This window comes from Chlamydomonas reinhardtii, chromosome 6 (assembly GCF_000002595.2).
Source record: "Chlamydomonas reinhardtii strain CC-503 cw92 mt+ chromosome 6, whole genome shotgun sequence".
NCBI lineage: Eukaryota > Viridiplantae > Chlorophyta > Chlorophyceae > Chlamydomonadales > Chlamydomonadaceae > Chlamydomonas > Chlamydomonas reinhardtii.
The window spans coordinates 2124127-2145846 of record NC_057009.1 but is presented as its reverse complement, the minus strand read 5'-3'; the positions used below and the strand labels follow the sequence as shown (position 1 = coordinate 2145846).

Genomic DNA, 21720 nt, shown 5'->3' with positions numbered 1-21720 from the left:
TCCTGCTTTGAGCCGTACCCCAAACCCACAGACCCGTACCCGAGGCAGATTGGCTGCAGAACTCTTGAACGACCTCTCGCCGGCATGTCCGACATGGCTGACTGCACGGAGGGCGCCCAACCGCAGGGTCAGCACGCCTCGCCACTCCAACCCTAATTAACGCTCTTACCCACCACCAAGATTTCAAAGCTGCTCATGTAAGAGCGTTACAATAAGCACACCGGCTAGCGACGTATTTACTGACGGTCCACGAGAAGGTAGGGGTCAACCGCCATCATTCGCAAATCGAGTGGACCTCCTTGGGTTCGAGCCAGCAATACATGCTAAACATACAGTTTCCCAACAAAGATAGAAGGCCCTGATGCACTCGCGTGCCCGGCGCCCCAACGTCGCGGGCTATCTTTTGGTGTGTCTTAGCAATGGCAACAATCTAAACATGTACAGATCGTCATCATTACTTGCTTGCTGTCGATCGACCCTGTACTAGCGTGAAGGGCTCGCCAAAGGGCATGTATGCGGGCTCACGCCGGCACCTCAACCAGAATTGGATAACACCAGCCATGCTCGGAAGGGGTTGAGACGAAGGTATTGTCGCTCTCGAGTGGGCGCTTGGAGTGCGAGCGGCTCACATGGAGTGGCACAGCCTGCTCCGCAAGACGGCGACGTACCTGAGAGTCGAAGGATGACGCTGCGCATTCGCGCGAAAAGATGCAATACTTGGGCGCTTGTCGTGTGCGTGCTGGCGGTATCAGTCGCAGCCCGCGAGGGCGTCACGGCACCGCAGCAGCAGCAGCTACCGGCCTGGACTCACGCCTGCAGAGTTGTCATTCGTGGCAGCAGCCCCGACTACACAAGCAGCTGGGAGCTAGTGGAGGCAAGTCTGGAGTGCTGGGCAGCGCAGCAGGTCGATGCCGGTGCGGTAACAGCAACAGCAGCAACCCCGCCCCTTCAAGTGGCCGTGGGCCGCAGGCTGCTTCCATATCTGAACCTGCAGCAGCAACAACAACAAGGACCGCAGCTCAACGCGTCAAGCACAGACAGCGATACGGCTGCCGGCAGCACCATTACTGGCAGCAGCGGGGCCGGCGGCGGATATGTGGTGGTCTCCGTCCGCAGCTCCGCGCCGCCGCCGCCACCGCCCGCCACACCACCGCCGCCGCCTAGCCCGCCCAGCCCGCCCCCTCACCCCAGCGGCGATGCCGAGCCCCCTGCGGCGGGCCACGCATTTTCCGGCCCAACTATCCCCAACCCCGACCTGTCGGATGACTGGGGCATTACCTTCCTTGGCCCGATGGGGGGCACACTCCGCATCGTGGACAGCATCCTCACCAATGTACCGCTCAGTCCCGTGGGACCCCTGCTGTATTGCGCCAACTGCTCGTACGTCAGCCTGGAGAACGTGACCTTCTCGCGGCTGCTGGGTTACTCTTTGCCAGCCGACCAACCGTTCGACATGGCGTGGCAGATGTACGTCGTGCGGCTGGCGCGGGCGCCGTACCCAGTGTACGGCGCATTTGCGGCGACGGGGCTCCGGGGGGCTGAGGTGGTGGGCTCGCGCTGCGCCAATGTACGGCGGGGGCACGGCTGGTCGTGCCTGCTCCTGCAGTACGAGGGGGCGCCGGACTCTGGCATAGTGCCTAGCAGTGCTGCGGTGCCATCTGCTGCTGATGCTGCTGAGGGCAACAGCAGTGACAGCAGCAGCGGCGGCAGCAACGGCGGCAGGAGTGCCAGCCTTATTGCAGCAGCGGCTGCAGCGCCTTACATGCTGCTCCTAACGGACACAACGATCTTCAATAACTCCATCTCGGCTGGCGGCGTACCCGGCACGGAGGTCGGCTTCGGTGCTGTGGTGATCGCCGGGCCAGGGGCCGGCCCTCTGGTCGCCCTGGACGAGGCGACCGCTGCCTGGGCAGCGGCGGCGGAGCCGGACGGGCCGGTCGCGGCCTACGCCGCAGCCGCCAGCGTAGCTGCTGCCGCCCTGTCGGCCGCATTTAATGCGCAGGACAGCGACAGCACGGGGGTGCTGGAGGCGAAGCGGTTGGTAGCGATGGGAGCCGTGATGAGGAACAGCACCGTGCATGTGGTGGCGCGCGGCTGCGTGCTCAGTCACAACATGGGCGCACATGGCGCGGCTCTGGCGGCGGTGCTTGGAGCCAACCTGGTGCGTAGGGCGGTTGGCGGTTGGGCGGTTGGGCGGGCGGTTGGGCGGGGAGCTAGCTCTTCAAGCCAGGCGCCTGCCGGCACGCAAGCACTTACGCCCCAATGCGGTCCTGTGCCCCTCCCGAGTCCTGATTTCTCCTCCAGCTAGCCCCTTCCATATGTACCTGCCAAAACAGGGCAACGTATCACTGCTGGAAGACTGTGAGGTCGCCTCCAACACCGCCTACCTGTCGGGCGGGTGGCTCTTCGCAACCGGCAGTGTGGGCGCCCTATCCATCGGACCCAACGTCACCGTCACCGCCAACTCCGCATCCACTGCGGGTGGGGCGGTCTACGTGCAAGGAAACATCACCGGCGCCTTCAGGGTCGGCGGCGGCAGCCGCGTAACCGGCAACTCGGTGTTGCGGTACGGCGGTTTTTTAACCGTCAACGGAAGCATGGGCAGCCTGGAGTTGGCGGAAGCCAGCGCCGTGGATTACAACACCGCGGGACGTACGTACGACGACGGTTCGTACATTGGCGGGAAGGGCGGCGTGGGTTACGTGAGGGGCGGCATTGGCGCCGTGCTGCTGGCGGGCGGCAGCTCGATGTCGTACAACGTCGTGTCGCCGGGTACGGATTGGTCCAGTGGTGGCGGCGGCGGCGCGCTGGCGGTGCAGGTGAGCTGCGTGCGTGCGTGTCGCATCGGCCGGGACACTTTCTCATAAGGCTGCCAACACTGCATTGCCCCGCCGGCCCCGTATCTCAAGTTGCCCCGTGCCGCACGCCCCAAACGTAGCACCCGCGTGTGTACACGTGCGCGCACAGGGTCCTGTGGGCACGCTAGCGCTGCTAGACGGCAGCTCCATGGTCAACAACTCGGCCTCCAATGCCGGCGGCGCCATCTACATCTGGTCTGGTCTGGACCGGCTGCTGGTGTCTGGCGGCAGCCGCCTCAGCGACAACGCCTGTGTGGACGACAGCGGCGGCGCGGTGGCTGTGGAGGGCCCGCTGCGCAGCGCGGTGCTGGAGGGCGGCAGCGCCATGAACGGCAACAGCGGCTGGCAGGGCGGGGTGCGTCGCTGCAGGGTGGCGGTGGTGGTGGTGGCGGTGGTGGTGGTGGTGGTGGTGGTTGTAGTGAGTTGTGGTAGCTGTGAGGAACGGCAGCTGAGGGTGGACAGATCTGCTAGAGACGTGCACATGTCGTGTTGCATGGTCAAGGTTTAGGTGGATGGCACCGGTGGGGCGCAGGGGAGGGCAAGGGAAGAGCAAGGGAAGAGCAAAGGAAAGGGCTGTCCTAACACACACACACACACACACACACGGACACACACTCCATCCTGCATTTCACACCAGCCCATGCATACACCTTCTCCCACACCCTCACTTGCCCGGCCGCAGGCGCTGTGGGTGGGCGGCCCCATGCAGGAGCTGGTCGTGAGGGGCCGCAGCAGCATGAGCGGCAACCGGGCCGCCACCACCTCGGGCGGCGCGGCCCTGGTGTCGGGTGACATCGTGGCGGTGCGCGTGGAGGGCGGCAGCAGGGTGTGCGGCAACCGCGCAGGTGGGTGCGAACGGGGCACTGGGTCGTACAGATACGGTACGCATGCACATGTGGCGCGGCGCTCGCACCGATGATCATCATGAAGACAGCATTGCTGCCATGGGGCCTGGTGGTCGTGAGCGCTGGTCTTGCGTTGCACTTGGTGGTATCATGCACAAGCGAGCGGGCCACTGGGCCCATCCAGCCAGTTTCTGGCTTGGGCAAGTCAAGCAGCTCCATCTGGATCGTCTCGCGTCTTCCCACCATTCCCCTCGAACCCCTGCCCATGCAATTTCTTCACGCAGGCACCGCCGGCGGCGCGCTGCGCGCCAGGCGCATCCAGACCCTGTCCGTCACCGACAGCGAGCTGAGCGGCAACACCGCCCTCGGCACCGTGGCGCCCGCGGTCGTGGGCTGGAGCTTCAGCGGCTCGGGCGGAGCCGTGTACGCCTCCGGCGGCGTGCACGACCTCTCCCTGCTGCGAAGCAACGTCTCCCACAACCGAGGCGTCAGCGGGGCGGGCGGGTTTCTGTTCCAGGGGGCGGAGAACGCGGTGGAGACGGGCGCTGCGAGCCTGCCTGCTGGCAGCATTGACCCCAGCCCTGGGGTTCACTGGCTGGAGAGCAGCGCGGTGGTGGGAAACGAGGCGGGGCTGGGCGGCGGCGCGATGTGGTATTCGCGGCTGCCGCTGCAAGTGGTGGTGACGGGCGGCAGCAGGCTGGAAGGAAACGTGGCGCACGGCGGCTCGGGCGGAGCGCTGTGGGCCGGCTGGGTGAGTGGCCGAGCGTGTGTTAGGAGCACAAGGGAGGGAGAGAACCACGCAGCTAGCGTGTGTGGATGTGCGTACATGTGCGTACGTGTGCGCGGTGCGTCCATACATGCCTGCTTCTGCCACGATGCCCACGTGCTAGCTTAACCCTATCCCTCAATCCTCCACTCACGCCCTCGTTCACAGGAGCCGGGCGCCATGAGTCAGCCGCGCCCGACTGAGCTCTCCTCCGACACACCCCTCTGCCGCCAGGGCGCGAGAATAACCGTCAACGGTTCTTCCACACTAACCGCCAACCGCGCCACCATGGATGGCGCCGCCATCTGCGTCAGCCTCGACATCTTTGCGGCGTACGGCAACTGTACGAAAACCGGTAACTCCTCACTGACCCTGGAGTTGTACGGCGGCGCCGCCTTTGACTCGAACAGCGCTGCTGGCGGCGGCGGCGCCATATTTGTACTGCAGCCGTACAACTTCCAGGCAGCCAGGATGGACGTACGGATAAATGCCAGCGGCGTCCGCTTTGCGAACAACAGTGCCGGCGCCGATGCGATTGGGCTTCTGCGAGGCAGTGGCCTCGGACTGGGCGACGGCAGTAGCAGCCTGGCGTCATCGGCCGTGGGTGGCAGCCGCAGGGTTAGTGCCTTCGGTGGTCACGGCGGCGCGGTGCTGGTCTGGAGCGAGCGGCGCGGGACCCTGGTGGAGGCTGTGGCCGTTCCTGTCAGCAGTACGGGCAGTAGCAGCACGGGCAGTAGCAACACAAGCAGCCACGCTGCAGGTGGCGGTGGTGACAGGGGTGGTGGCAGCAGCGGCGCCGGGGTTGGCCCCGCGGCGCTGGCGGAGGCTATAGCCGCGGAATTTGGGGGCGGGAGCCTCGCTCAGCAACAGCCACAGCCGAGGGCGGGCGGAAGCTGCCTGGTCACAATGAGGGGCGTGGAGCTGGTCGGCAACCAGGGCACAGGCGGCAGTGGAGGCGCGTTGCTCCTGGGGGCATGCCCCACCTCCATCAGCGGCAGTAGCCTGCAGGGCAACAGCGCGGACGTGTCTGGCGGCGCTGTGGCGCTGTGGGACCAAACCCTGGAGTCCGTGGCGCGTGCTGGCGGCAGCAGCAGCAGCAGTAGCAGCAGCAGCAACAGTGGCGGTGGTAGTAGCTTGCAGCAGCCGCAGGCGCTGCTACTGCCGGTGCTGTCCCTGATCAACTGCTCATTCGCCGGCAACACGGCATTGGGAAAGGACGGCGGCGGCGCCTTGTTTGTGGACGTGTCCAGTGCCGGTCACAGCGCCGTGATGAGCAACTGCAGCCTGACAGGCAATCGTGCTGTGCTGGGGCCAGGCGGCGCCATTGCCGCCGTGCTGCGTGGCGTTGATCTTGGCCCGGCGGATAGCATCAGCAGCGAAGGCAACAGCAGCGGCGGCAGCGGCGGCGCGGGGATGCAGGCGGCAGTAGCTGCGGTGGAGGTTCGCGGCTGCGCCATGTTGGGGAACCTGGCCGGAGGCGTGGGGGGCGGGGCGATGTACGCACGCCTGTACGGCGGCAGCGGCGTGTGGGTTACGGACTCGCGCATGGTCGGCAATGCCGCCACGTCCAGTGCGGTCGGCAGTAGCAACAGTAGCGGCGGCGGCGGCAGTAGCAGCGGCGGCGCTTTGCTGCTTGACGGACGGCGTCTGGGCGGCGGCAGCAGGAGCGGCAGTAACGGCAGTAGCAGCGATGGGTGGATCCTGGCCCGTGTGCAGTCCTGCGAGCTCAGTCGCAACCGGGGCCCGGATGGCGGCGCCCTAGCGGCATTCCTGGACTCGGACGCTCCTGCTACTGCCGCTTCAGCTGCTCCTGCCGCTTCCGGTGCTACTGCCCCTGCAGCCCCTGCTGCAGCCCCCACAGCTTGGCTGCTTGTGAGGGACTCGGTGCTGTCTGAAAACTCAGCCATGGGAAGCGAGGGGGCGCAGCCGCATCAGGCCTTGCAGCAGGCACTGCTGACGCTTCCAGCGGCAGCGGCAACCGTTGCAGCAACAGCGGCAGCGGCAGCGGCTGCGAGCTCGAGTCCCGACACAGCCGAGGGCCGCCACTCCTACGGCGGCTGCGGAGGCGCGGTGCTGGTGCAGACCCGCTCCGCGGCCGCCACGGCTGCACTTGCCGAACTTGCTTCCACCTCGCCCTCCGCGCCCTCCGCACGAGTACTAGGGCCGCCGCCCGCCGTGTTTTCCATGCAGAACTGTAGGCTCATGTCCAACGCCGCCGCATCCTGGGGCGGCGCCGTGTTCGTGCCGCCAGGCTCTTCCGCCACCCTGCTAAACAGCACCTTTGAGTCCAACACAGCAGGCGCCTCGGGCGGAGCCGTCGCAGGTTACGCCTGCGGCAGCCTGGTCCTAAGTGACTGCAGAGTCACAGGCGGCGGCGCGGTGCGCGCCGGCGGCGGCCTGTCGGCGGCGGCGTGCGCCGCTGTGAGGGTGGAGCGGACAGAACTCATTCGTAATAACGCCGCTGGAGGTGGAACGGCGGCGGCAGCGGCGGCTGGTGCCGCCGGTGGTGGGACGGGTGGTACGACGGAGGCGGCGGGATTGGGTGGGGCGGTGTGGCTGGTAGGCGTGGCCGAGACGCAGCTGCTGGGCTGCCGGATAGAGGGCGGCGGCGCGCAGGTGGCGGGCGGCGGCGTTTACGCGACGGCTGTAGCAGCCGCATCCGTTGGAGCAGCACCGACGACACTGGTGGTGGCGGACAGCGGTATCACCAACAACACGGCGGCGCAAGGGGGCGGGCTGCATCTGGGCGCGGGCCTGCGGGCAGTGCTACTCCGCAGCCAGGTCCTGGGCAATGCGGCAGTAGCGCCACAGACTGCTACTGCTGCGACTGCCGCTACAAGCGGCAGTGGCAGCGGCAGTAGCAGCGGCAGTAGCAGCCTTGCCGCGGCCGACACGGCTGAGGCGATGTCGGATAGTTCGCCGTACGCGGGCTACGGGGGTGGCATGTTTGTGGAGCGTGGCGCGGCGGTGCTGTTGAGCGGCTGTAGCTTCTGGAGGCCCAACGCCACAGCAGCTGTAGCAGCTGGCGGCGGTGCGAGCAACGGTGCTGCTGCTGGCGCAGCGATTGCCACGCTTCAGTCACGTGGCGGTGATATCGGAGGCCAAGTCGCTGTTGCCAGCAGGGCGCAGGTGCTGGTGAGTCGCCCAAACAGGTTTCAGACTTTGGCTGTGTGAGGCACCCACATGCACACGCACGCACACGCGCACGCGCACGCGCACGCGCACGCACACGCACACGCACACGCACACGCACACGCACACGCACACGCACACGCACACGCACACGCACACGCACACGCACACGCACACGCACACGCAGGCCCTCCCGGCCCACAATGGCCGTCATGTACCGCAACTTGCTCATTAACGCCCCCTTGCGTGTGTTTCTGTGGTCCACGTGTAGGACGGGCTGGTGGCTGCTCTCACGGCGGCCTCCGCCGGCATGGTTGCAGGCGGCACGGTGCCTTCCGCCGCCGCCACCGCCGCCGGCGCCGCAGGCCCCACACCCGCACCAGCCTGGACAACTACGCCATCGACATCCCTCCTGACGGCCTTGGGTCTGGGGGGCGCTGCTTGCTTGGGTGGGAGCACCGGTGGCGATGCCGCCGCTGCTGCCGCCGCCTCGGCGTGGGCGGCCGCCGGCAGCTCGCTGGTGCTGCTGAGCACGGCGCTGCCCCCCGCCAGCACCCAGCACAACACCTCGCAGGTGGGCAGCAGGCGGTAGCGCGCCTGTACTTTGAGGCGGTGGATCGGCGGGGTGTCAAGAATGTCTTGGAAAGACGTGGCGGTGATTTGCCCACGTGACTTGTCCGAGCTGAACGAATAGGTCCCAACGGGGCTGGGCGGGATAATAGTATACTTTGAGCACGAGGCACTGCAACTCAACCGTGGCGCATCGCTTGCTTCTGGCTTGCTTGGCTTGTGCGGCGCATGCACATGCAGGTTACGGCGCTGTGGGCGGAGGACGCGACGCTGTCCGCCATCTATGCGCGGTGTGGAAACGGTGGGTGGGTGGTTGTACCTGCGATGAAATGCCTAAACAAGCACCCTGAACCACTCGAGAGTAGCTGTTAAATGGTTTGTTGGTTTGAGGGCATTGGTATTCATCCGTTTTGCTGGCTTCACCCTTTCTCCCATTAATCTCACCCTATCATGTCCCGCCCTCGCTCTGTCCCTCACTGCAACGCGCACACACAGGCATGACTACGTCAGCAGGAAGCCCGTCCGCTGACCCGAGCGCTGGCAGCAAGCCCAGTAGCACCAGCGCAAGGGCAGCAGCGTTGGCTGACCTGTCCGGCTGTGTTGGTTGGGACACCGACGGCGCGGCCGCACGGGCCGGAGGCAATGGCAGTGGCAGTGGGGCCGGCAGCGGCACGGAGTCCTGGGAGGATCAGCAGCAGCTGCAGCTAGATGGGGCGGTCCGGTCCGGGGCCGCCGTCCTGCTGCCGCCGAGCCTGCTTGGCCTGGTCCAGTTCTGCACTGTGGATGGTGAGAGAGTGGGTCGAGAGCGGGTGCGAAGGAGGGTCAGTAACAGAAGGGCGGGGCTGAAGTAAGCTTTTAGCAGTATTCAACAGCCCGGAGGATAGCCGTAGCTAGTCTTACTGAGTCGCGTGCACCGGACTTGCTCTTCCGCTTTACTTTTAATCGGTTCACACTTTGCGTCGATCGGTGGTGCAGAGCGGAGCGGCCACCAGGAGCGCTGTGTGGTGGGCGGCACTGGTGCAGCTGCTGTTGCTGCCGCTGGTGCCCTATACTTCACACAACAGCAACAGTCACCACCAACCCCAGCACCAACTCCAGCACTGGCGCTGCTGGCGGCTGGTGTGGGCCTGCAGCAGCACCTGGAAATGCAGCCGGAGCGGCCCTTCACACTGGCCGTGCAGTTGTACGACGACCTGGGTCAGCCCTGGACGGCGGGTGAGGGACACGCAGAGCGAGGGTCGGGGCGTCACCGTGCTATTAGCCAGGGGACAGGAAGACGAGGAATAGGGTTGTGGACAGGGCGTTACGTGCCGTGGCGTGGCGTGTCGCGAGCATGGCTAGCTGGTCTGTGGCCCGACCTGGACCTGTGCCTCTCCGCTTGCTGCCGGGCATTCATGCTGACCCATGCCCCTCTCCTGCCCGTTGCTCCGCCGTGCACGTACCCATGCACGCGACCATGCAGACTGGCCGCCCATGCGTGTGGGTCTGGCGGTACTCCCCGTGCCGCCCGCCCCGGCCAACGCCTCCGCGCCCTCCCAGCAGTCATCGGCAGCACACGGCGGTGCCGACAGCAACGGAACGCTGCTGACCCCAGCCGCTCAGCTGGCGGCCGCGTGCGCGGCTGCAGCCGCGGACGCTACGGCGGCTGCAGCCGCAGCCGCCGGGGGCGGCGTGAACGCCACAGGCGGCGCCCGGGTCGCGCCGCCGCTGCCGCTGTGGTGTGAGCCCAAGGCGGTGTCATTGGCCACACTGGACGGCAGCAGTGCCGTGACGGCGGGGACCGAGCTGCTGGTGGAAGTGCGGTCAGGCGCGGCCAGGTGGGTGGGCGGGCATGCTTCCGCTGCATGGCAATGCCCTTGGCGCCGCATTGTTTTTGCGTTGCATTCTGTTGCCGATTGATCTGCAGCCCGACCTTGGACCTGATGTGCTACGCTTGCTACCAACCGTGTACCTGCCTGTGTGCGTATGTGTGTGTGTGTGCGTGTGTGTGTGTGTGTGTGTGTGCCTGTGTGTGCCTGTGTGTGCGTACGTTGTCTGCAGTTGGCCGTGGCTGCTGGTGCGCGGCTGGCCCGGCCGCTACGTGCTCACCATTAGCACAAACGGCGCCTACGCAGTGGCGCCGCTGGCGCTGGCGCTGACGCTGCGCCGCTGCGCCGCCGGTCAAACGCTGGACACGAGCGAAGCGGCGGCGGCGGCGGCGCTGGGTCTGGATCTGGATCTGATGGCGGCGCCTACCTGGACCGCCTGCCGCAGCTGCGACATGTTCCAGGTGGGTACGGTAGGTTCCGGATCCAGATGTTGCGGCTGGATGACAGCTGGAGCGAGGTGGAATTTGACAGTTTCGTTGCCACAGCCCGTAACACAGCGGGATCATGCATTAAGGGACGGGGCTGTTTGAAAGTAAGCGTAGCGGAGGCGCCGGGAAGCGGCGGCAGGGTGGCCTGCAAGCACTTCCCTGGTCTCTCAGCTGAAGGCGAGACACTGTGCCTGCAGCACCCTGAGACATGCGCCCTGAGTCCTGAATCATGATCACCACCTACCACCGTACACGCGCGACCCAACCCACGAACGCATCTCCCATCCTCCTCTCCACTCAGCTCGTTCCCCTCCGCTCCGTTCCGCAGGTAGGGCTGTGGTCAGACGACCGACCCGAGCTGTCCGCGCTCGACGGCCCCGACCAACTGGCGGCGGTGACGGCGGCAGCACAGGACGCCGGGGCCTGCCTCAACTGCCCGGCACACGCCGTGTGCCCCAGCGGGCCCGTGCTGCTGCCGGCCCCCGGCTACTGGCACTCCTCCCCCAATTCCCCGCTGGTACTGCGCTGCCCCAACTCCGACGCGTGCACATACGACGACGGAAACGGTCTCGGGGACGGCGGCGGTGGAAGCGGTGGCAGCGGCAGCGCCTTGAGCAGCAGTAGCACCTCAGCAGCAGCAGCCGGACGGCGGCGGCTGTTGCAGCTTGGGACCGCGACCGGCAGCAGCAATGGCAGTAGCAACAGCATCGGGGCGTGGGACGTGGCGGGCGCGGTAGCGCGCATGGGCTTCAATGACAGCCGCTCGCTCCGGCTGGCGCTGTGCCAGCAGCTCTGGTACAGCACCAACCCACCCGGCCAGGCGCCCGAGCTGCTACAGCTGCTACAGCCTGCCGCCCTCTCCACCACGCCACCACAACAACCACCCCTACAGCCGCCCGCGCTGCAGCAGCCTCCCTCCTCTCCCTCACCCTCTGCCTCTTCCCCAGCTCCGCAGCCCCAGCCCCAGCCCCTGTCCCAGGCGCAGGCGCTGCAGGCATGTGTGCTGTGGGGTTTGGATCCAGGTTCCCCCCTCTCCTACATGTCGGCCCAGTGCGCCCCCGGCTATGCCGGCCACCTCTGCGCCACCTGCCAGCCCGGCTTCGCGCTGTCACTCGACTTCCAGTGTTCCGCCTGCCCCACCACCGCACAGACGGTACGGCGCCGGGTGCTGCGTGGGGTGGGGTGGGGTGGGGTGGGGAGCGTTGGGGAGGGTGGCTGGGCACGGTGGATGGGTGCCTGCTGGGGGAGGTGCAGCACGTGGGGGGTCGTGTGCGCTGCGTGGGTGCTGGGGGTTGGCTGGGGGCGCGTACGTATGCGTGGCGGAGGGCATTTTTGTGTGTGGTCTCGGGTGTGAGGGGCAGGGAGGTACGCAGGGAAGCAGGACACAAGTTCACGTCAGACGCGTCCCGGCATCCCTACTCGTCCCCACTGCTGTGCACTGTACAATCCACTCACGGTACCCACTGCTGCCATCCCACATAACCCCACGACAGGTGGGTCTGGGCCTGCTGGCCTTCGCCGCCAGTGTGGCTCTGGTGCTCTACACAGCCTACACAAACTCGGGAGAGCCCAGCGGCGATGGTGATGATAAGGGCGGCGGCAGCGGCAACGGGGGGTCGGCAGGCGGCGGCAGCCCACCCGAGATCGGTGACGTCATCAAGGTACGGCTTGGGCCTAACGTGTCATGCGGTGTTGCGGAGGATGGCGGGGTTCGGGGGCAGAGGCGTCAACCGGAACGGGAAGGGGTGACATGCGGAGCGAACATGGTGACACGTGTCTTCGGCGCGCCGCCACCACATCTCAAGAAACACCTGCCGTGCGTGTCTGCAAGCATCGTCCTGGCTCCCCCTCGAATCTCCGCCCTCCTTGCCGCGCCGGTCACCATTACTTCTAATCCCAATGCGCACACACATATACGTACACACGTGCACACGCACGTGCACACACACGCACAGGTGGTGGTGGTGCACATGCAAATGTTGATCATCATCACGCGACTGCCCATCGACTACCCCAACGCGGTGCTGAAGTTCCGGGGCGCCCTCAACGCCGTCACAGGTGCGCGCGCCGCACCGCGCCATGCCCATGCCAATCGCGCCCACGCACCTTCCTCCTCGCCCCCTACGCACACTGCGTGCACGTGATGACGTCGCCCTGCTGCTGCTCCTTCTCTCGTGCTCTAAAACTCACACGTTCTGAACTTGCCCCCCTCCCCCGCTTCTCCTTTACTCATCATGACTGTAATCTGCGTAATGCTGCACTCCCCCCCGCTTGATACGCTTGATGTTCCGCAAGATGGTCTACCGTCTACCACTTCCTTAACTAATCATGAATACAACCCGCGTAATGCTGCACTCCCCCGCACACACAGGCACGGCCTCCTACGTCGCCTTCAGCCCCAGCTGCCTCGCGCCCGACCAGAGCCCCGCCGGCCAGGCACGTGCGGGCCTGCTGGGCGCCCTGGCCGTGCCGCTGCTGGTGGCGGCCTTCGCACTGGGCCTGTGGGCGCTGAGGTGCGCAGCCGCGTGCGCGTGCGACCCCCTTGCCGCCGGCCCAGCCTTGCCGCACGGCCTTGCCGCCCCCCTCCAACTCATGCACACACACACACACACACACACACACACACAACGCACGCACGCACCACTATGCAGGTACCAGTTCTTCAGCCAGGCCCGCATGAAGCGCTCCTCCGCACTGCCGCGCTGGCGCCTCACACCCCATGCGTCGGGAGGCTCAACCCCCAACACCGCCACGCCGCGACAGCAGTCGCGCGGCGCCGACGGAACGCAACCGCAGGGCCCGCAGGGGCAGCAGCAGCAGGGGCAACAGCACGGCACGGGCTCGGGGCGCCAGCGCACAAACAGCGGCGGCCTGCTGCCGTTCCGCTTGTCCTTGGGGCGCTGGTGGCTTGGCGGCGGCGGCGGCAGCACCCACACGCCCTTCAACTTCAGCTTCCGTACCGTGCAGGAAGGTGAAGGCCAAGACGATGACGTCCACGAGCAGGGGCAGGGGCAGGGGCAGGGCGCGGTAGCAGATGAGGAGTGTGGGAAGGTGTACGGCAGCGGTGGTGGTGCAGCTCATGACGGTGGTGGCAGCGGCGGCGGAGGGGATGAGGAGGGGTTGACCGGGGACCGTGACACGGGCCGTACGGGCGGAGCTGACGTAGGCACGACAGCAGCAGGCCGGCAGCAGCAGCACGGGCAGGAGCAGCAGCTGCAGCAACTGCTGATGGGCAAGGAAAAGCTGCTGCGGGGAGGCAGCGGCAGCGGTGGGGGCGATGGTGATGGCTCTCCTCTGCGTGACGAGGGGCCGCCAGGAGATGTGGAGCAGCAGGGCGGCGGCGGCAGGCGGGGTGCCGACAGCACCACACTGCTTGAGGCTGCTGCTGGAGCAGCAGCAGTACAAGAAACACGGCGGCGGCACCGGGTTTCGTGGGCAGGCAGCGGCAACCCCACCGCATTACTATCCTCCTCCCAACCACACGGCACAGCATCACTCGATGCACAGTCGTCCGGCCGCACTCAGCACCGCACGTCTTTCAACGGCAGCGGCGCGGCCGGTGGTGCACAGGGCTCGTTGCCTCCACTGTTGCCGTCTACTTCCTCCGCGTCCGTCAGCGACGCCTTCCCCACGCGCCCCTCCCCCAGTATGCTGCTGCCGGCGGCGCCCCGCTCCCACTCCGGGCATGCTGGCCCTGCGGTTGAAGGTCATGGAGGTGTCCCGCTTCGTGCTCATGGAGTAGATAGCAACGGCAGCGGGAGCGGCAGCGGCAGCGGCACCAGCGCGTGTGCAAACCCGATCCTGCGCTCCGCGCTCCGCTCCGCCTCCGCCAGCCGTGAGGCTGCTACTGCTGTTGCTCCAGCCATGGCTGCTGGGGCACCGCCGCCAGTCACGCCGCCTGCTGCGGCCCACTCGCCGGCATCCACAGCGGGGTCGCCGCCGCCCCGGTCCAGCAGCTGCCACGCCCCATCCGTGGCCTCCTCAGCCACAGGCGGCGGCAGTGGCAATGGCAGCCCCAGCACTCGTCCCCTGCTGCCTCCCACTGGCGGGCCGGGCAACGCCGCCGCCTCTTCCGGTGACGCCGGCAGCAGCCAGCAGCAGCAGAAGAAGATGCTCAAGAGCTCTGCTACCGGCATGTTAGGGGCGGACAGGAGCTCGGGAGGACGAGGGGCGGCGGGTAGTGGTGCGGGCTCGCCGCTCCACGCTTTAGCAGACGAGGCCGGCGGCGGCGTAGCTGGTGGCGGCGTCGGCATCATGGGGCCGCCGGGCACACAGCGCAGCAGCTGGGCGAGTGGCTGGTCGTCACACAAGAGCATCTTGCGAACGGCTGCCACGTCGTCTTCTGGTATCGGGCAGCAGCAACAGGCCGGCAGCGGCACCAGCAGCAGCAACGACCCCAGCAGCAGTGGCGCCCTCAAGGTGCCCCTGGCCGCCGCCTCGTCTCCCTCGGCTTCCTCCGCAGCCCACCGGAATCCCACGCCCGCCGCCTCGCGGCAGCAGTCGTACATACGGCACGGCTCCCGTGGCAGCTGCGCCAGTGGCGCCAGCGGCGGGGGTGGGCAGGCACACCGGCACTCGGGCAAAGCCAGTGGCGGCGGCGGCGGCGGTGGTGGCGGCTCCGGCCAAAGCAGCGGGCGATACGGTGACGGCCGCAGCAGCGGTGGCAGCCAGCAGCGGTACAGCCACGGGCACCTGAGCGGCTTGAGCAGCCGGCTGCTGCGCAGTGTGAGCACGGCGGTGCGGCGGCTGCCGGCGCCGCTGGTGAAGCAGCTGGGGTCGCTGCACTCGGTGGGCAGCCACCTGCAGCACTATGACCAGGTGGGGGCGGGGCGTGAGTGCGTGAGAGGCTGTGGGGCATTGGCCGCATGCGGTACACGCGTTTTGGGTGCGTGGTGCGTGCACACGTATGCACGGACACAGCAATCGTCTACCGCGTGTACGGTGTCAATCTACAGGGGCGCATGCGCAGCCGCTGGCGTCTCCTATCGTTCCCTCGCCCGGGCATGCACACCTTTACAACAGCAACCTCCCTACCTCGCGCTCCACATGAACAAACCCCGCAGGCGCTCAGCCTGCCCAGGCAGCTGGGGGTGGTGCTGCTGGCCGGCGTGTTCGTGCTGTACCCCGGCCTGGTGTCCGCCTCGCTGTCCGTGTTCGCCTGCCGTATACTCGACACGCCCGGCGCCGAGTACGGCGGCGTGTACGACAGCAACCTGGCGGTGAGCGAGCCGAGTGCGGCGATGAAAGCTGCTGTGGGGAGGGGTGGGGGGTAGCACGAGCTCGAGTTCAAACGTACACCTGCACAGACGCACGGTCTCGCTGCCTGTGCCGTACAAACACACACATACAAACAGACACAAACACACACACACACACACACATACACAACTCGCAATCCATGGCCCACAGGCCACGTGGCGGTACGGCTACTGGATCCGCGACATGGGCCAGCAGTGCTACTCGGGGACACACGCGGCACTGTACGTGCCGGTGGGGGTGGTGGCCGTGCTGTTGTTCTGCATAGGGCCGCCAGCCGCCTCCTTCGTCATCGTGTGGCGCGTGCGGGACCGACTCAACGACCACCACACCCGCCGCACCTACGGATTCTTATACAGCCGCTACCGGTGGGTTCTGTTGAACTAAGGGGGCTCGCTGCTTTACACAAGTCTAATGCCAAGTTGCCTGCACGTGTCCTCAGCCCTGTCCCAAATTTCCTCCGGCATCCCCCATCCCGGGACATCAGCCCTTCGGACATAAGTGCTGCGACTGCTTCAAGTCCCTCTTCCCCCTCCCGCAGGTCCACGAGATGGTGGTGGGAGTCCGTGCTGCAAGTGGAGACGTTGTCACTGGTGGCTGTGGACGTGTTCGCCCGGGCCCTCACGGTACGGTCATAAGCCCACCAGCCGCCCTTGCTGGCCAGCAGGAGTCGTGCGGCCACTGGCATCCTGGGAGCATTTTCGGTAGCCTGCAACGCCTCGCCAACGTGTCAGGTCATGCGACCCCCGTTGTCCAACTTGTCAAGCCCCCACGCCCTCCCCCACGCTCTCCCCCACGCCCCCCCTTTCCTGACCCTGCAGGTCACCCAGCAGGCGCTGCTGCTGCTGGCGGCGCTGACGCTCATCCTCACCGCCAACATGCTTGCCTCGCCGCTGCGGCACCGCCTGCTGGTGGCCCTGGAGTTTGTGAGCCTGGCGGCGCTCAGCCTCACCATCACCCTAAGCCTCTACTTCACAGCAGACACCGACACGCTGTCGCCCGCAGCTGCGGTGGGTGCGCGACTGTGCGCGTGCCTGGCCTTGCGTCTGCGCTGCATTGCCGTGTACCGTGTGTGTTTGTGTCCGTGTTGGAGTTCAGGCACACCGTGTTGGTTGGTTGGCTGTGATGGACCTGAAAGCCGCCGTACCTTTGATCGCCCCGCAGACGGCCGTGGGTGTGATCATTCTGGTGATCAACGTGGGCATCATAAGCCTGTTCATGGCCGTGATCCTACGGCGACATCAGCCACAGCTGAGCAAAACGTGGGCAGAGTGGCGGCAGGGCCTGCAGGCAGGGGCCGCACGGTGCCTCGGCAGTAGAAGCTGCTGCGGCCGGCAGCTACTGCCGATTGCGTGGCGCTCGCTGGCGCTGCCGGGGCATCAGGCTCATTCGCAGCATGCGCCGCAGCAGCAGAAGGTTCCCTCGGCGCGTTTGGAGGGGGTGGATGAAGAGGAGGATGCTGACGAGGCCGGTGACGGCAAGGAGGCTGGACATGTTGGGCACGGCGGCGCACGCGGCAACAGCGACAGTAGCAGTGGAGGCGGCCCGAACGAATTGGGGTGCTCTTTGCACGGTAGCAGTAGTGGCCGCGGCCGCGGCGGCTTCAGCCGGCTGCTCGCGGCACCCCATGTGCCGGTGGACAGCCCGGATCTGGATTTGCCGGTGGTGGATGAAACTGGTGGCGAACAGGATGAGTCGGATGCGGAGCACGAGCGGAAGCTGCAAGCCCTTGTGGAGCTCCGGGAAGAGGAGGAAGAAGGGAAGCGGCAGGAGCAAAGACAGGAAGTGGGGAGAGGAATGGGCTTGGAGGGGCAGGGGGGGACTTCGGTGACGGCTGCGGTGCCGAGGGGGTTGACGTGGGGGAGGTGGCTATTGCCATAGCGCCTTGACGTGCATGCAACCTGCGATGAGTTCTATCATCATGTACTGCGTTCTAAGCATCAAGTCACAAGGCATCAATACTGTAGCGGAGCATGACGAAACGTGACATTACCGCGTGTTGAAGTTGCCGGTGGGAGCGAGGAGCCCAGGGGTGCCACCGGGAGTCGAACAGGCTTCGCTGTGGCGGCTCTGCAGTTGCGCGAAGCCGCTGCTGGCATGAATTGGGTGCAAGGGTTGCTAGATGATCATCAGGATGGACACCCGGTCCGAAATGCTGGGGGTGATCAGTGGGTCCACCACGTCTCCACGACTCCACGAGCGGACCGCGCCGCATGGAGCCTCATTCCGAACTCATACGCATAGTCGTGAGGGGAAGTGGCGATTTCGTTGTCCTCACCCATACCGCTCTCGCACAACACAATAGTGTGTGTACTATTGGGCTTCAGCTTGCGACGACCTCGGCGCAGTTTCCAATTTTCTTGTTTCTTCCTCCTGCCGGCCGGGTTTCTCCCGCGCTGAGCAGCACCATGGCTCTCAGCGGCTTTGGACTAGCGTTTCTGGAGAACTTGCGGGACCTGACGACGCCGGACCGGCGCTCCATTGTGACGCTCAAGGACCTGGCGTTCGAGAACCTGGGTGAGGCCGCCGACGTCATGCGCGCCATACGTATGCATGTTAAACAGGTGAGCTTTGGGGCTTGTGTAAAGGGGATGAATGCCGCGTTCCAGGCGATGTCATCGGGCCTGTCAACCTCGCTAGCTTCGGCCGGGCCGGGCCTGCCACCGCACTTGTAAACCTGCCCCTGTACTCACACCTGCTCACGTCCACAGTGTCCCGCGGCGCACCGGCTGCCGGCGCTGTACCTGGTGGACTGCATGCTGAAGGCGGAACCCTGCCCACCCTTGCTAGCCGAGCAGATCTCTCGGGCATTACTGGAGGTACGTTTCTAGGCTGGCGTTGTTGTTAGGTGCAGGCACACGTTCGCAGAAGGAGATGCAGAATTCTCGAATTCCTAGCAGCTTCTGCTGTTGGATTATCGCTGGTGCTTGAGCATCGAGGCAGCCACTCCTCCATGCAGCGAGGTCCTAGCAGACTTGGCTCCGCTGCATAACCGTCCTGCGTGCCCCGCCCATTCTGTGACCCGCCCATCCTCCCACCCGCCCATAGATCTTCGTGTTCACTTGGGACAACGCGGATGCCGCTACGCGACCGGCTCTGACGAAGCTATGCAAGCTGTGGACAAGCGTGCCTCACCTGGACCAGAAAGTAGTTGAGGCTTGTAAGAAGTACATGGCGCCGCTTGCGGGCCAGGTCGCGGTTGCCCCCGCCGGCACGCCTGCGATGGGTGGAGTGCTGCGGCCGCCTGCGCATGCGGCTTATCCTGTGACGCAGTCAACGCATCCCTCTGTTGCACCTTATGGGCAAGCACCCGGTACTATCGCTGGTAGCGCACGGTTTCCCGCACCGCTGATGGGGCAGCCCGGTCAGCAGCAGGGCTCGTACAGCACAGCGGTGCCTGTCCGTCCAATGTACCAGCAGCCTGCTGTGCCGCTGTACCCGCAAGGTGTACCTTACAGTGTGCAGCCCCAGCTGGTTTACGCGCAGCAAGTAGGGCTTCAGGCCACGGCAGCCACCGGGGTTCCCTTTGTTGTTGGCGCGTATACACCGCCAGCCCAGCATGTGCCTGTCATTGCACACCAGCTTCGCCAGCCCGCCAGTCCTCAGCCTGGGCCCAGCAGTCCGTCTCAACAACAGCCAACAGTGCGGCCACGCTCCACTGAGTTCCCGGGGCCGCAGGCTCTGAAGGTAAATATGATTGCGCGCTCTCTTCCGTGTAGATCCAAATTGTTGCTCTTGTTTGCTGTGGTTGTCGGCTACGGAAGGCTTATGAAGCTGGATTGTGTGTGGGGTGGGCTTGCTGCTGTGGGTGGCTTGGCTGAACGGAGGGTGCGGCTGGGGGCGAATTCCATCACGAACGCGCGCTCAAATCGCTCATCCCCATGCCTCTCTTACATGAATGAAGAATGTAAAAATATTCCCCAATACCAGCAGCTCTCTAGCCACGCTGCAATTTGTAATCTGTAGATAACTGCAGTCGGAAAACCGCAGCGTAACATGTCGATTGGCATCCTCAGCCCTCCTCGCGTAACTGTTCGCTGGTTCTTGCTGCGCGCAGGAGCTAGACCCAAGTGCAGTTCAGGAACTGTTGGACTCATCCGCTCGCACACGACCGGCATTCCTGGACGCGGCGTTCTTGCGAAACAAGCGGCGAGCTGCTTCGTCAGGGCATCCGTCGCGGCAGTGGTTCCCAACGATGGATATGTGGCTGCAAGGAACAACTTCAGTGCCAGCGGAAGATGCAGCTGCACCGGGCGAGGTGAGACCGACATGGCCGTTGGCGGTAACGAAGATGGCACTCAGTTGCGTTGCCATTAATTGAGTTGAACTATTCATCACCATTCTGACGTGCGGTTTGTTGTGCCTGTTACCGTGATCTCAGGAGGAGGCAGCGGAGGAGGCGGACAAGTTCTACTTCGTGGAGGAGGACCCGTCCCAGCCGGAGTGCGCCATCTCCGGCGAACGCTTCGAGCGCTTTTATGACCCCGTGCTGGACAAGTGGTGCTACAAGGACGCGGTAGAGCTGAACGGCGAGGATGCGGATAAGTAAGTGCAGTGCCCATGGTGGTCTGGATACTGGTGCATACAGCGCAGCGGGGTGCAGCGGGAGTGCAGCGGGAGTGCAAGCATCCTGCCTTGGCCGGGTGCATCCGTGCCTGTTCCGTGTTGCAGCTAGCTGCCCATCCTTACCGTATCCAGGACACACTGTTCCTGCTAGTGCCTAAGCCTCCTTTCTTACGTCCCCTGCAGGTACGGCGTGATGGACGGCTCGCTGGTGAAGGTGAACTGCCTGGCGGGGGCGCCCTCCAAGCTACAGAAGGCTACGCTCAAGGCCGCGTCTGCGGCTGCGGCGGCCGCTAACGACCTGCGCGCGGCGTCCGCGGCGACAATGACGACCTCAGACCTGGCTTCGACTTTGGCAGCTTCAGTCCGCTCGGTGTCTGACAGCAACGGAGGCGCACAGCCACACGCCAGCGCGCCAGTCGTGAACGGGCCAGCCGCGGGTGCACACGCGTCGCCGGCCGGTGCTACGGCCGCGCAGTCGCCACCGCAGCAGCAGTCACCGCAGCTGCCGCTGCCCGGGGTGTTGGTAAAGGAGGAGGTCTACCACACAGAGCAGCCTGTGGGGGTGGTGGGCGTCGCGGCGAAGCGGCCCGGGGACGCGCCATCTGGAGGGGCGGTGGCGATGCCGCCGGAAGCCAAGCGGGTCAAGCTCGAGGTGCAGTAATAGGATAGCTAGGGCGTCACAGTGCTGCGGACCCGGCGCAAGCACGCGTTTGCGGCGCATTAGTAATCATTGTTGAACGCTGCCGGAGTGCCGGAATGCACCGTGGCCGAACGCATGAGGGACACAGCCCATGCTCACAAGAGTTAGGTACTTAATATGTCGCGGCAATATCTCTCACCTGATGAGTGTCTGTACTGCATCTGACAGCACTGTCCAATGAACTTAGTCCAGGCCTTCGTGGCGATACAGTAGCACACAGGAACTGGCTTGAAGTGTAGCAATTGCCGTATGGTGAAGCGCACGTGCATGTTGTCACGCCTTGGCTGTTCGGTTCGAGTTGGCAGGGCAGCAGCTGTCATGGGGTGGTACGGTAGGCAATTTTGCACTGATTTGCACTGTTTGCAGCATGGATTGCGCATGCAAGCAGCACGAAAGCTTCTGTGCTTGTCTGATTCGATGGCACTATGGCAAGGTGGCACTGTGGCAGGGGTGCTGAACGTGTAAATTGCTAAAGGGCATGTGTCCATATTCAAGATTTCACAGGCGGTATCAGTGTAGAGAACCCGCAATGGCGAACGCGCAGCGCCGCGGATGCATCTAGCGAGAAGAAGCTTTCAGCTGCTGGCTGACAGCCATCTTGCCATAAAATGTATCAGGAAGCCCGGGAAGTGTGTGCGCGTTCCGCTTCTGCAGCTCGGGTTCTCCGTGCGGGGGAACTGAGGGGGGCAGCTTGGGGGGCAGGCCAGGGCCAGACCTCCTTGGACTTTCTG

General features: G+C 65.3%; 2 protein-coding genes across 3 annotated transcripts; both read left to right on the top strand.

The window, feature by feature from the left end:
* Positions 1-181: 181 nt before the first annotated feature.
* On the top strand, positions 182-17927 carry CHLRE_06g265652v5 (uncharacterized protein). The gene is made up of 22 exons (XM_043062854.1): positions 182-2161; positions 2337-2819; positions 2968-3276; positions 3541-3703; positions 3988-4454; positions 4638-7604; positions 7873-8175; positions 8412-8472; positions 8667-8957; positions 9147-9386; positions 9634-9988; positions 10212-10440; positions 10796-11620; positions 11961-12128; positions 12423-12525; positions 12839-12980; positions 13119-15285; positions 15531-15686; positions 15877-16091; positions 16265-16349; positions 16545-16733; positions 16888-17927. Exons 1-22 carry the CDS (start codon positions 683-685, stop codon positions 17602-17604), a joined length of 12114 nt encoding a protein of 4037 aa, XP_042923560.1. The 5' UTR covers positions 182-682; the 3' UTR covers positions 17605-17927.
* Positions 17928-17981: 54 nt separating this feature from the next.
* On the top strand, positions 17982-21466 carry CHLRE_06g265602v5 (uncharacterized protein). Of its 2 annotated transcripts, none has more exons than XM_001696223.2 (6): positions 17982-18287; positions 18435-18542; positions 18772-19410; positions 19781-19981; positions 20105-20268; positions 20473-21466. In XM_001696223.2, the coding sequence occupies exons 1-6, from the start codon at positions 18132-18134 to the stop codon at positions 20948-20950; spliced, it is 1746 nt and encodes a 581-aa protein (XP_001696275.1). In that variant the 5' UTR covers positions 17982-18131; the 3' UTR covers positions 20951-21466. The 2 variants fall into 2 exon arrangements, with proteins under 2 accessions (XP_001696275.1, XP_042923559.1); XM_043062853.1 differs by having other exon boundaries at positions 18772-19671.
* The last annotated feature ends 254 nt before the right edge of the window (positions 21467-21720 follow it).